The following is a 12,502-nucleotide window of genomic DNA, read 5'->3' as shown; positions in this document are numbered from 1 at the left end:
GAGTTGTTGCGATCGTGGCCCCGCGCGCGATTTGTTTGTCGCGGGCGCGCGTGTTTTTGCGCCCGGCCGGGTCAATCAACTTTGGCCCCCTCCTTTCGTCCCGCTCTCCATCACCTCGTCCCTCTCGTGCCTCTCCGACCCGTCCGCCGCCGACTTACCCACCTTCGTTTATCCAGCTCGTCCTCCCGTCCGCTAGTCCGCAGGCTTCACGACTCTTCTCCGCCGCTGCCTCTGTCGCCCGCAACTTCCGAAACAAACAACACTCTCTCACCTATTCGGCTCTGCGCCTTGCGTCACTCGTTTTACCCACTCGAATATCACCATGTTCCGTCTGTCGCTCGTCTCTGCTGCGGCGCTCTTGTCGATCCCGGCCGTGTACGCCTCGGTCGTGTCGACTTCCGTTTTCCCGAACAGCGCGTGCGCCCACGGCCTCGTCGGTATCGGCAGGGTCACGCTCGCCAACGGCGAAGTCGAAACCCACTGCGGTTGCCCCTCGGTACGTCGCAGATCTTCCCTCTGTCGCGCGCAGCTTCCGACGCGTCAATGTTGGATCATTATTCTCTCTGGCTTCCGAGTTGCGCTGATTCGCTCTTCCTCCGCACAGGACAACTTGCCCGAGTTCACTCCCTGCGAGGTTAGCGCGCACGGAGAATCAGTGTGCAACTCGGTCCTCAACCTCGACACTGGCAGCTTTGCCGCTTCCTGCGGTGTCGTCTCCTGCTCGGGAGCGTGAGTGAAACTCTCGGAAGCAACGTGATTGATGGTTTCCCAATGCTGATTTGCGAGGTCGAACCCGTGTAGCGACTGCCCCACGACCGTTGTCAACTCGGTCGTCGTCGACCAGGACGACTGCTTCAACTCGGACAAGGGCGCGATCGGTGTCGTCTCGATCGACGGCGAGGCCAAGTGTGGCTGCGCATCGGTGAGGACACGCCCTGTTTCCAATTCTCGCGTCGAAATGATACTGACAAGAGGTGCGACTCTGGCCTGATTCAGGACTCGAACCCCGCCGACTTCACGGCTTGCGCTGCTCCCGTCAATGGACGCGCTACGTGCGTCGCGGTCGACCCTGACTTCCTCGGAATGTCGTTCTCGCACAACGAGAAGGTCGAGTGCGGAGTCGTGTGCGACGAGGTGAGCACCTCTGCCGGTTCTTCCAAGTGATTCGCGCGCCATCTCATCTGACTCGTCTCGTAAACCTCGTTGCGCGTTTGTGCAGGGCTACTTCTTGACTCCGGGTGGAGCTTGCACCAAGCTCGCCAAGCGCGAGTACGCGTCGCACTCTGCCTCGCACGGTCCCTCGCACACCTCGGGACCCTCGGGATCGCCCACGACTGTTCCCCACCACCCTCACAACGCGCACACGACTACTTACGGCACGACCGCTCCCGGATCGTCGCCCACGACCACGACGTACTCGTACAAGCACCACCACCCTTCGCACGTCCACTCGGGTTCGCCTTCGCCTTCGTCTCGCCCTCCGTTCCACGACCGCCCTTCGGCGTCGGCGCCGGGATCGGGATCGCCCGCGACTTCTCGCCCGATCAAGGCGGGACCTTCGCACAGCTCGCACCACGGTTCGCACCACCACCACGGATCCCACGGTGGATCGGGCGGAGGAGACGACTACCACCACCACCACCACACTTCGGCCGGCCACCACCACCCGTCGTCGCGTCCTGCGTTTGAGCACAGGCCGACGACGACTGCTCCCGGAGGTGGATCGGGATCGGGACCTTCGCCGACGACCGCTCCGGGAGGAGGATCGGACGAGTTCCCGCACTCGCGTGGCCCGACCAAGGTTGGACCCTCGGCGTCGTACGGTGGACCGGGCAAGGTTGGACCTTCCCAGGTCGCTCGCCGCGCTGCGGAAGAGTTCGTCTTCTCGGACGTTTGCGCCCAGGACGAGAGGACCTGCCCGTCTGGCAGCTTTGGTGACTTCTCTGTACGTGACCGATTCTTGATCCAGTTTGTGTTTAATGCACGTGGGACTGACACTCGTCTGTTTTGCAACACACCAGTGCGTTCGCCTCGACGATGTGACCGAGTGCGGAGGATGCAACACTACCAACGATGCCAAGAACTGCCTCGAGATTGTCGGAGCTTCGAGTGTCGCCTGCCTTCGCGGTGGTTGCGTCGTCCGTGAGTCGTCACTCTCTGCCTTGTCTCCTTTCCCTGCGTTTTCCTGTCCAGCCCAGTTCTGACTCGACGGTATCTTGACTCGGAATAAAACAGGCTCGTGCCAGACCGGTTTCATCCAAACCTCGGAGGGAAGCTGCGAGCGCGTTGACTAGACGTCTCTCTCTCGAGCGTCGACTCTTTCGCGCTTGATTTATTATTCACCACGGACAACTTCGATCTCTCGCTCTCTTCTCTCAGTATTAAACGAAACTTCTCTTCAACGCTCATCGTCACGACATTTTTCCTTTTCCTCATTTGCACCGGTTTTCAATCAGTCATGTGCGCCAGCCCCTCGACTATCTTTTTTCGTCGCCATCATTTTGTTCGCAGCACCCAACCTCGAAGCAGGCCAGGAGAACTATCCTGATTTCCATTTCTCGCCGCACAGCCGAGGTTGCGGCTTCGCGCGATTCTCCTCATCTCTGTGTCTCTATTGTCGCATAGTCATTCTGTTGGGGTTGACAGTACTTTTTCCCCCCGCCACAATATGAATACGAGATTATTCTTTTCCCTTGTCGAGTTCACTCGATCTTGAGAGAGAGTGGTGAAATCATATGGTTACATTGGGACAAAGAGTAAAAAGGCGGTGTTTCGTTTTGATGTTTTCCCTCCTTACACGTTGAAACCCAACTTCCTCATGCACGCTTTGTGGTTCTCGACGATTTCACGACATCGATCTTGACTGTCACTCCCATCGTCGGCATTCGAACCAAACTTGAGGAAACAATCATCCCTCAATTTCTTCGTTTCCGGACAAGCGCAACACCTAGAATATTCAAGTAAAAGAAACCCTCGAATGTCAATTGAAACTCTCCCGTTTTACCCTTGAGGAACGAAAGGGAGAGAGAGAGAGAGAGCTTACGGTTTGAGTCCTTCAGGATTGAGAGGGTTCAATTTCGGGTTTGCCGATTCAGAGTTTGTCAATGGACGCTTCTCGGTTGGGTGCAGGTGGACGATCGGAGTCGAAGTGGAAGAAGGAGGCGGTGAAGATGCAGTCGAGGGAGAAGATGAGAATGGCCACATTGCGTTTCCAAGAATTGGACGTTCAAGGTAGTTCTTGTCAAGTCGGGAGTTTGCGATAGAGAGTATCGGAGAGAGTTCCCAACGCGAGGTGCGTTGTAGACGAGGGATGAGCCAACTTGTGAACCCGATGGCGACTTGGTAATCCATTCCAATTTGGCGATGTAACCTCACTGTAACCTTGATTACATAACTGTAACCCTTTAATTTTTCGCTTTCCTTCCCTTTCTTTCTTCGGAGGTCAGTTCGGATTTACATGATCATGAACGGTACACGTTAGAGTGTCATGATCAAGTTGCGACTTGATCAAGATTTCGCTTCATCATGTCTGGGAAGAGTTGCGCGTGCGAATGTCGATCGCTGCGTAGGCTTCACCCGCTCACTCCGACTCGACGCATCATGTGAAGCATTTTGACCAGCCATGACTCTCACATACGTGCCAACACTTAAACTTTTGCCTCTGGAACAGGCATCGGCCACGGTCGAGTCGACATTCGCGGTGGCAGTCAACCGCGCTTTCGCTGTCAATCATAGCGCTCACAGTCCCAATAGCGCACGCATCGGTAGGAGACAGAAGTCCGGCATACGAGCGATGCGTCGCGAGCTGCACCACGACCGAATGCGCACGCAGTCCCCCACCTCGATCCGACTCTGCTTCATCCTCGTCCTCGTCCGCCTCCCCCTGGGCACCTTACCGCCGCTCACCCCTGTGGAACTGTCCTTCGATCTGCTCCTACGCCTGTCAGCAATACCTCACCGACCTCGCTCTGTCGCTTCCAAGAACAGCGACTCATCCCGAAACACTCGAAGGTTTGCCGCTCTCGCGCCAGGTCCAGTTCCATGGCAAATGGCCATTCCATCGCCTCGATCTTTCATCGTCAATGTTCCCATTGTACTTGCTCGACTGGTTCGTTCCGCGCATGCAGGAACCTTTATCGGTCGTGTTCTCCCTCGCAAACTTGTGGGCGCACCATCGTGGGTTCACGTCCTTGCGTACGCTCTCGCGCACAGGCGCAGGAGGCGCGCGGACGGTCGAAGGGAGGAAACTCGCAGCCTCGTACCTCGTGTATGCCGCGAGTGGCCTCAACGCGTGGATCTGGAGCGTCGTGTTTCACACTCGCGATCTCGGTTGGACCGAGAAGGCGGATTACTTTGGAGCTGCAGCGACCACGCTCACCGGCGTGTGGGTTTGCATCGTGCGCATGCGTGGATGGTACACGTCACCGACGAGCACAGAAGCTAAACGAGTTCAACCGATCCTCGGCGCCGCCTTGATCGCTCTGTTCCTCTTGCACATCTCGTACCTCGGGTTGAGCGCCCGGTTTGATTACTCGTACAATCTCAAGTTCAACATCTTGTTCTCGCTCGCGACGATCGCCTTGTGGCTCTTTTGGTGTTTCCGACAATCGACGTTGCCGACCCCTTCGAATTTCAGTCGTCGACAACTCTCGGCGTACCCGTCTGCACGCACTCGGTTTCGAGCACCTCATCACCTCGATCCCGTCTTGCCTCTCCTGTTGCTCCCCTCGCTCACTTTGCTCGAAGTGTTTGATTTTGCCCCAATCGGTCCATTCGGATTGAGGCTGTTGGATGCGCACGCGTTGTGGCACCTCTCGACTGTACCCGTCGTCGTGTTGTGGTACAAATTCCTCGTGAGGGACGTCAGATGGATCGATGGACAAGGCGACCCTCCCACCGCGGCAAACTCTTCTTCTTCTTCTTCTTCGACTACGACAACTTCTTCCGCGATGGGTTCGCTCGGTTCGAGAGTCGAAGGAGCAGTGAAAGGGTTTGAAGAGAGGAGAGGCAGGATTGGTCAAGGCGTGATGGACTTTGGTTTGGGAATCCTCGATAGGAGGTATGGATTGGGGTTCAACACGAACGGGTCCAAGAAGGCTCGTGCGAGTGATGCCGGGGTCAGATCCGCTCACTCGGATTCGAGCGCAGGAGGATCATCAAGTCTCGATACCAGTAGAAGCCGAACAGAATGAGGAAATCGGAAAGAAGCCCTAGTTTCTCTGGGCCAGTTTCGTGTTCGAATTTCAAACGTCATTCATCATCGTCGTCGTCAATCTGAATCTCGTCCGCATTCGCCGGTACGGGTTCTGCAACCGATCCTTCCACTGGAATGGATTCTGTGGGTTCCTCATCGATCCTTTCTCCTGCCATCTCGATCTCTCTCAACGCTTCTTGTTTCGCGAGTTCGAGTTCCTGTTTGAATCGCACTGCGTCTTCAGCTTTGCGAGCTGCGAGCGCTTCGAGGTATCCAGCTGGGATTGGATTGATCTTGTTCTCGATTTCGAGCATTTCCGAAAATGCCACGGTTTGAGGGTTCGTGAACCAGGAAGCTAACAATTGTCAAAGAGACGATTCAAGTTCTCCTGTCAGTATTATGGTCGAGTGGGGAGAGGAAAGCAGGAAAGGGACAGGACAGGGAGTGAGAGGAAAGAGAGAGGAAAAAGAAGAAACTAACGCATCCTGATTGCTCCTTGTTGCTCCCAGTCTTGCTGGGTCAGAGCGGTTCGCTCAAACTGCATCACGCCCGAGACTGATTTTTGCGCACCGACATACTGCAGAACCCATTCGTACTCTTTATCGATTTGAGCTGCGAGTTGGGACAATTCGGGGAAAGGCGTCTGTGCGTGCGAGAGTGACAAGTAAGGGTTTGTCGCACGGATGATCGCAAGCCAGTGAGGATCGAATTGTAGATCAGGCGTCGTGATCTCGTGCGTCGATTCTGATGACGGAGGGGCAGGATCGACCGAGTCGGGTTTCGCGATGTCAATGACCTGAATTTGCACCGACGACTTCAGTTATCCCGTCGTCTACAAGCGAGCGAATGTAAGTTGACCGACCTGCAAGAAATCTTTGCCTCGACCAGGTTTGCCAAGGGCTAGGAACTTGGTCATTTTCGTTTTCGCCCCTTGTCCAGGCGGTGTCGTTACGTCCTGCATCAACTGATCGCCAGCTGACGAAGTTTGACCGTTCTGGTGGTCTTGTCCTGCATCGACATCTTCATCGTCTTCCAACACGATCTCATCCGGGTTCGATCGCGTACCGTTCCGAGCCTCGTGTGTGTGTCCTCGATCGCCCGTTTGACAGCCTTCGGGACACCCTTTCTCTTCGCTGATGATTCCGCTCGTCTGGTCATCTTGAGCTTCGTCGTCACTGTCATCCAACTTGATCTCGTCTGGGTTCTCGATCGGTCCGTCTGTCGCGCTCGTCGGATGACTGTCGTTGTTGGATGTTCGGTTGCCCCATTCCCTTACCCTGCGAGGTTTGACGAGTGTCCGACTACCATCGTGTTTGAACAGGGCGGCAAACTTGACGTGCAAGTGAGCCGAGAACCAATGGGATGGTTGCAAAGTTTTCAGCAATGCATGCAGAGGGGGCGATCCGAGTGAGTTGCTGTCGATCTGAGAATCACAAGGTTCTCGTGTCAGGTTTGTCGCTAGAAGTCATTCGAAACCATGTCTCTCTGCGCTCGTAGCGAATTTTTGGCAAGTCGCGACTTACTTCGTCTTTGAAGAATGGTTTCGCTCGGATCAATCCTTGAGTGTCACCATGTTGTTCGATTCCTAGAGGCCAGTCATGTGACATGAAAAGGTCGACTGTTTTGCCCCGATCCTTGAGCTACATTTCGGGAGGAAACGGAATTGGTCAATCGGACGAGCAAAGACTGGGTGCAGATGGAAGTGCGAGCTGACTTGTAACAGTCGAGCGACATCGTACTCTCGGATATGGTATACACTTCGGATCGTTCGATCGTCGTACGGCACCGTCTCGAAATGACCTGATCAAGAAAAAAAAAAAAAGTTCTGGGTCAGATCCATGTGAATCGAATATGAGAGAAGTTGGGTAAAGAGAGGAAGCGAGACTGAACCTTTCTTCCAGTCTCCGCTCTTCCAGATCCCACTCGCTCCCGCTATCCGCAACCAGCCGTCGACCAGGACGCATCCTGCGAATCCGAGAAAGTAGATGTTTGGCGCCAACCATCCTCCATGGTACCTGTTTCGAAGCCGGAATCGCAAAGACTCAGCTTCATCGTTTGCGGCTAAGGAAGTAGGAAGATAGGGACAAGCGAAGAGGGGGAAACCCCCGAAATCTTCTCGAGGTCCAAAGAGAAATAACGTACAATTCCCACAAATATCCAGAACTCTCGTGGTTCCCACCGATCACTATGGTCAACTTGGGTGCTCGTCGTTGTTCTGCATAGTACTGATGGAAATGACCGAGCGCTCGATACTTTGGTGGACAAGCCATCATCTCCAAATCTGCAGTGTTCCTCATTGCCTGTTTCCCCAAACCACAATTAGCTTTCTTTCCAGATGATGGAGTATACAAGAGGGTTGTCGAATACCTGAAAGTCTCCACAACAGATGACGAGGTCGACTGGAGGTTCGTTTGCGAGTTTCGCCTGTTCGTCACATCGTTCGACACTCGCATATATGTCGTCGAGTGAACCATGGGAGCATCCTACAACAGCAATCCTCATCTTGAGGCAGTGCACGAGGTCTCGTTGTAATTGATGGACAATGATCAGGGGAAACCGTCGAGGAAGTCGAGGTGGGGTTGATCCGTTCGTGACCGAGTGGCGCTAGTCTCGAGGTAGACAGTCAGGGTCGGAAGCGTTAACTTGCTACTGCTGGCTTTTCGCGTGCGAACTGCTGAGCGCAAGAATCACAAGAGAGCTTAATAGATCAACATTATAATTATCGAATTTCCATCTCCTCTCGCTGCAGACTTTGGCTCTCCTCTCATCGAGAACGTGACATTGCGACATTAGCAGTTGCACTGCGAAACGAGGGGTACGAGACAGAGACAAGCTTGAAAGAATTACAACAAGTTATAGAATCCGAAAATCTCCAGGAACCCGTGTATGCGACCTTTATCCCCCAAACTTCCACTTGCAGGATACGAAACAGACGAGAGAGAGCGAGAGAGAGAGAGAGGGAGGGGCTTTTACATGGTACTTGCGAGTTCACGTTTGCGTTCATCTTCGGCCATGCCAAACGCATGTGACGCTTTTTCGTCGTTCAGATCAAACACGACGTTGCACTGGTACAATCGTCAACGAAAATTGATCGTCAGCTTTGGAGACAGCCGGGAAACAAACGCGAGAGAGGGACAAGTACTCACGCCTGCGTCGAGAGGCAAGAGAGCTTCAGGATGCTCGAGATGCTTCTCGAGAGTTTCGGTCAAACGTTCTAGCCCAGTCCAGCAGACAAGTGTGAGCTACGATCGATGCAGGGCAGATGACGAAGAGCGACTGACGAGAGATCCTTGAACCCGATTTGCCGCAGTGACGCAGGAAGCTGAGACAGTGTTCGGCGAGTTGTTTCGCCGTGTCGGCTTCCTCCGACTCGCCCCAGTATTGTCGAGTCGTATAGTCGCGCACGAGCGCCCTGCCTGCGACAGACCAACAGAACGGAAGGAACCTGAAAGCCTCACAAACGTTGTTAGCGCTCTGTAATCGGCTGCGGACAGAACAGGACAAGCTCACGGGTCGACTCCACCGAGATCGTAGGACGATTGGTACAGGATGTAGGTCGAGTTGATGATACATTTGGCAGCGACGAGGCACCGTTGAAGCGAGGACGAGGGTGTTCGGTCGTAGCGGTCCGTCAGCGTTTCGTGCAAGAGGATGGTGCACCTGCGAACCGCATGAGAACATCAGATCCAAAGTCGCATTGAAGAATGTGAAGCTATACTGACACATGAGGGACCACGTAGGCCGATGCGAGGAAGCCGTCGATCGAGGATCCCGCATTGTCGAAAAAGTTAGCAGAGTGCGAAGCTTTGAACTTGGAGATCGCGACGTCGAGCTCGACGAAGTCGGGACTGTCTCAGTTGGCCAAGCGCGTCAGTCTCGAGCAACTCCCGAATGTCCGATCAAGATGCGAGCAAAACTCACGCAGCCTTCATATCTCGTTTGATCGAACTGCAACTGCCTCCCATCGGGATCAACAGGTACCGAGGGAATCGCTGGGTGTAGTTGACTACTCGACCGAGCAGGATCGTCGCCTTGATGTACAGCCCGAGCGATCCGATCGGAGCAGAAGTGTCTTCCAGGAACGACGGAGACGCAAAATAGAGCGATGGGATGTGGCAGAGTTTTGGATCGATCGAAAGTGAAGGCATCTACACCAGCGATGCCTGAACTTCAGCACAGAACTGTACCAAGGATGAGACGGAATGCGACTGGGTGACATACGGGTGGAGTGGCTGCACACGGCAGATGGGTGCTAATGTCCTTCTCGTCAATCGAAGTGGTCCAATCTGCCAATGCAAGTGTCAGTATGCAGTTCTCGAGTGAGGGAAGCCCTGATCAAAGGGACTGACCCGTATTGGCACTGGCGAATCGGTCGACTGCGAACGCCAACCAGAACGTAACGCTGCGTTCCCAATGTTCAGCGAGATTCTTGACCGGTCCCAAGAGTTCGTTTCGCTCCGCACTGCGAACCCTGATCCCCCAATCCTGATATGGTGGGCCCGAGCGATTGCGATCAAAGTCCCACGGTTCCAAATGATTCAACCCGAGCGGCGCGATCAACCTCGTCGCTGTGCCGGCCAACATCCATAGATCGGAGAACAAGGCCGACAAGTACGCGACGTAGCACGTCAACACGACCCCCTGCAACACCTGGAACAGGTTGCGAGACGAGCCGGGGCTGCGCGTGAGACTCAACGCTTGCTCGATCGCGAGCTTGGCCTTCTTGTAGTGGTAGTCGCGAGCAGATTGATCCCCTTCAACCTGCCAGTACCGCAGCCGCATCCCTCCAAGTGCTGCCGATCCGTCCATACCTAGTCCGCCGTATTCCCCTCCGCCGAGGCTCTCGTCCGAGACAAACATACATGCGTACGCACAGATGGCATGCAGGAGCGCCTCGTCGGGCCATCGTGGATCGGTCGGAGAGAGCGAGAGGGCATAGAAGAGTTTCGCTTTCGAAAGCATGGTCGAAGGGACTGCGGCACGTTTGAAAAACGTCGAAACGAGATGGCGCAGAACCGACAGCGGAGGGAGCGAAGCCGGGTACGACAGGTCGAGCAAGGGGAACATCGAATTGCCGAGATCGAACGGCTCGTAGCAAACCGTGTTTGCCGGGATTGACGGATCAGACGGCAGCGTTTCGACCGAATGCGGGAGCGAGGTAGGGGGCGAAGTCGAATTCGAGAACGAGGGGGCCGACGACGACGCGTTCGCCGTAGTCGGTGGACTTATCTGAGCAACCTCCTCCGTTGCTTGGGCATGCGCGTACTCCGCCGTGGGGTTCGCCTGGGGCGGTGGCGGTGGCGAAATCTCATAATTGGTCATTTCGGTGCGGAGCGAGCTCGTCGTCGTGTTCCAGTTATTGCGACCAGGAGAAGAGGTGCTCGACGTCAAGGCGAAGGCTTGAGGCTCTGTGCCCAAATGCCTTGTGCTCGACACGGGGGAAGAAGTCGAATAGCGATACCCGCTGCCAAGCGAGTCCTGATGATGGTGTTGATGCGCAGGCCAAGCTGATACGGGACTGTTTGGACCGGTGCCTGCCGGATACTCTTCCATGGCAACTGCGCCGGCAATCGCTGTGAGCGTTGACAGGGACCTCCTCCTGCTCGGGTCGAAGGAGTGTAGACCCGACGGCACGGTCGAGTGACCCAAGCTTTGCGATAGAGCCGGTGAAGGAGCAAGCTGTATCGGAGGATACTGCGAGTGAGAGTGCGAATGCGAACTTTGACTCGATTGCGCAGAGTGCGGCGGGAACGAAGTCGCCGACGGCGAATTGTTCGAATAGTTCGATCCGTATGAGTTGTATCCCGGTGTGGGCGGATTGTAGGAAGAGTAGGTCGCGTAAGGGAACGAGGGAGAACGAGCTCCTGCTGATGGCGGTGCATACGTCGAGCTGTACGAGTTGGAAAGGGGAGCGAGGGTTGGTGTCGAACGTCCGGAGTGACTCGCAGCATGAGGATCCTGTAGTTTCAGCTGACGTTCAAGTTGCGCTGAGCGACAGACAAAAAGATATCAGCTCGGGCGAGCGAGATGACCGTCTGTATTGAAATGCGGGACTGACCGACACGACCTGCGAGTTGTCCTTTGTCAACCGAGTTGGCGTCGGGCAGTTCTCCCGTCCTGCTGGCTGCCAATGGGTATCGATCGGACTGGACTGGAGGCGGTACCGCATAACGATTCAAGGGCTGAGAGTAGGACGATTCAACCGGTCGAGCTGGCGGCCACGGCGCACTCGACGCTGACACTGACGAGTTGAGCGGGCGCGAGTAGCCCAAGAAGGACGGCTCGGCATTCGTGGTCGGAGACGCGGCGGACGGCGGCCGGTAACTCTGGGGATCCATGAAAACTGAGGGGACTTGTCCGCTCGTGTACCTAGGCCCAGGCTGAACGTCCTCGTCCGCGGTGTGTGCACCGCGCGAGCTGTCCCTCGAGTGTTCGCGCACGTCGTGGTCCTCAACGCTCGGGTCCTGCTTTTTGCGCTTGTTCGCCTCTTCCGACCTGGGGCCGGTCTCGCTCGCTTCGTCTTGCGCAACGAGCGGATTCTTGGTCTGCCTGCGCTTGCGCTTCGTGCCGCCATTCTTCTGAATCTCGGCCGCTCGGTTCGCGGTGGCAATCGCGACCGAAGTACCCTCGTATGCGCACTTTTCACTCGCGACGGTCGTGTTGCCACGCGCAGACTTGAGGCAAGGCGAGCAGTGCGGTCTGAGCGCATCGCATTTGACCTAGTGACGACGCCAAAACGACGGATGACGACAAAAGTGAACGAAAAATGTGAAGGATTTTGGGTCAGTTCCGGGGAACAAAGGGAACCAGCGGGATGTCCGAGAATTGGCGAGGGGGCCGAAAAAAGTTTTCCCGCGGGGGTGGTGCCTATAACGGCGGTCGCCGAATTTCGGTCTTTCCGGGCACAGGGAGCATGGAAGCGTCGACGCTGGACATGGAGTTGGCGGTAGAAGGGCAGTAGAACTCACTTTGCGGGCGCGGCACGTGTCGCAACTGGGAACGCGGGTTCGGGTTCGGATTCGGGGAAATCATCAGCCAAGGGTTCCGCCGCGGAGTGAATTTCGGTCAGACAGGCGGACGTACGCTGCACCTCGGGCGAGCATGGGACGGATCGGCTTGTGCTGGTCAGGTGAGGCATGTTCGAGCGGGTCGGCATCTGGATCGGCCGGCGGCTGGGTGGACGGCGGCAGATGCGAAGGCGGTCGAGAGTGCACCTGCGAATGAGTCGCGCTCGAATCGGTTGGCGAGGCGGACGTGGCGCTGGCGGCTGCGAGAGCGTGAGCGAGGTAGCTGACAGGTGGTGGATCC

General features: G+C 55.8%; 5 protein-coding genes across 5 annotated transcripts; 2 read left to right on the top strand and 3 right to left on the bottom strand.

The window, feature by feature from the left end:
- Positions 1 to 322: 322 nt before the first annotated feature.
- Positions 323 to 2,294, top strand: JCM15063_001583 (uncharacterized protein; the record flags this gene model as incomplete). Its single annotated transcript, XM_076677846.1, has 7 exons — positions 323 to 496; positions 605 to 729; positions 802 to 922; positions 997 to 1,134; positions 1,220 to 1,945; positions 2,022 to 2,142; positions 2,236 to 2,294. The coding sequence occupies 7 exons, from the start codon at positions 323 to 325 to the stop codon at positions 2,292 to 2,294; spliced, it is 1,464 nt and encodes a 487-aa protein (XP_076535170.1).
- Positions 2,295 to 2,793: 499 nt separating this feature from the next.
- On the bottom strand, positions 2,794 to 3,204 carry COX17 (copper metallochaperone COX17; the record flags this gene model as incomplete). The annotated part of the gene is made up of 2 exons (XM_076677845.1): positions 2,794 to 2,947; positions 3,044 to 3,204. 2 exons carry the CDS (start codon positions 3,202 to 3,204, stop codon positions 2,794 to 2,796), a joined length of 315 nt encoding a protein of 104 aa, XP_076535169.1.
- Positions 3,205 to 3,525: 321 nt separating this feature from the next.
- Positions 3,526 to 5,192, top strand: PER1 (Per1p; the record flags this gene model as incomplete). Its single annotated transcript, XM_076677844.1, has 2 exons — positions 3,526 to 3,602; positions 3,671 to 5,192. 2 exons carry the CDS (start codon positions 3,526 to 3,528, stop codon positions 5,190 to 5,192), a joined length of 1,599 nt encoding a protein of 532 aa, XP_076535168.1.
- Positions 5,193 to 5,250: 58 nt separating this feature from the next.
- DBR1 (RNA lariat debranching enzyme) lies at positions 5,251 to 7,696 on the bottom strand (the record flags this gene model as incomplete). The annotated part of the gene is made up of 8 exons (XM_076677843.1): positions 5,251 to 5,549; positions 5,675 to 5,990; positions 6,057 to 6,617; positions 6,718 to 6,834; positions 6,909 to 6,994; positions 7,085 to 7,209; positions 7,337 to 7,494; positions 7,562 to 7,696. The coding sequence occupies 8 exons, from the start codon at positions 7,694 to 7,696 to the stop codon at positions 5,251 to 5,253; spliced, it is 1,797 nt and encodes a 598-aa protein (XP_076535167.1).
- Positions 7,697 to 8,163: 467 nt separating this feature from the next.
- On the bottom strand, positions 8,164 to 12,297 carry JCM15063_001579 (uncharacterized protein; the record flags this gene model as incomplete). The annotated part of the gene is made up of 11 exons (XM_076677842.1): positions 8,164 to 8,259; positions 8,341 to 8,408; positions 8,476 to 8,639; positions 8,705 to 8,854; positions 8,917 to 9,042; positions 9,116 to 9,342; positions 9,416 to 9,480; positions 9,544 to 11,181; positions 11,253 to 11,913; positions 12,163 to 12,187; positions 12,278 to 12,297. 11 exons carry the CDS (start codon positions 12,295 to 12,297, stop codon positions 8,164 to 8,166), a joined length of 3,240 nt encoding a protein of 1,079 aa, XP_076535166.1.
- Between the last annotated feature and the right edge of the window lie 205 nt (positions 12,298 to 12,502).

The sequence above is a fragment of the Sporobolomyces koalae genome (genome assembly GCF_050403365.1).
Source record: "Sporobolomyces koalae JCM15063 DNA, S_koalae_JCM15063T_v1_ctg10, whole genome shotgun sequence".
Lineage (NCBI taxonomy): Eukaryota > Fungi > Basidiomycota > Microbotryomycetes > Sporidiobolales > Sporidiobolaceae > Sporobolomyces > Sporobolomyces koalae.
Note: the sequence above shows the minus strand (reverse complement) of the source record. Positions and strands in the feature narration are given on the sequence as shown.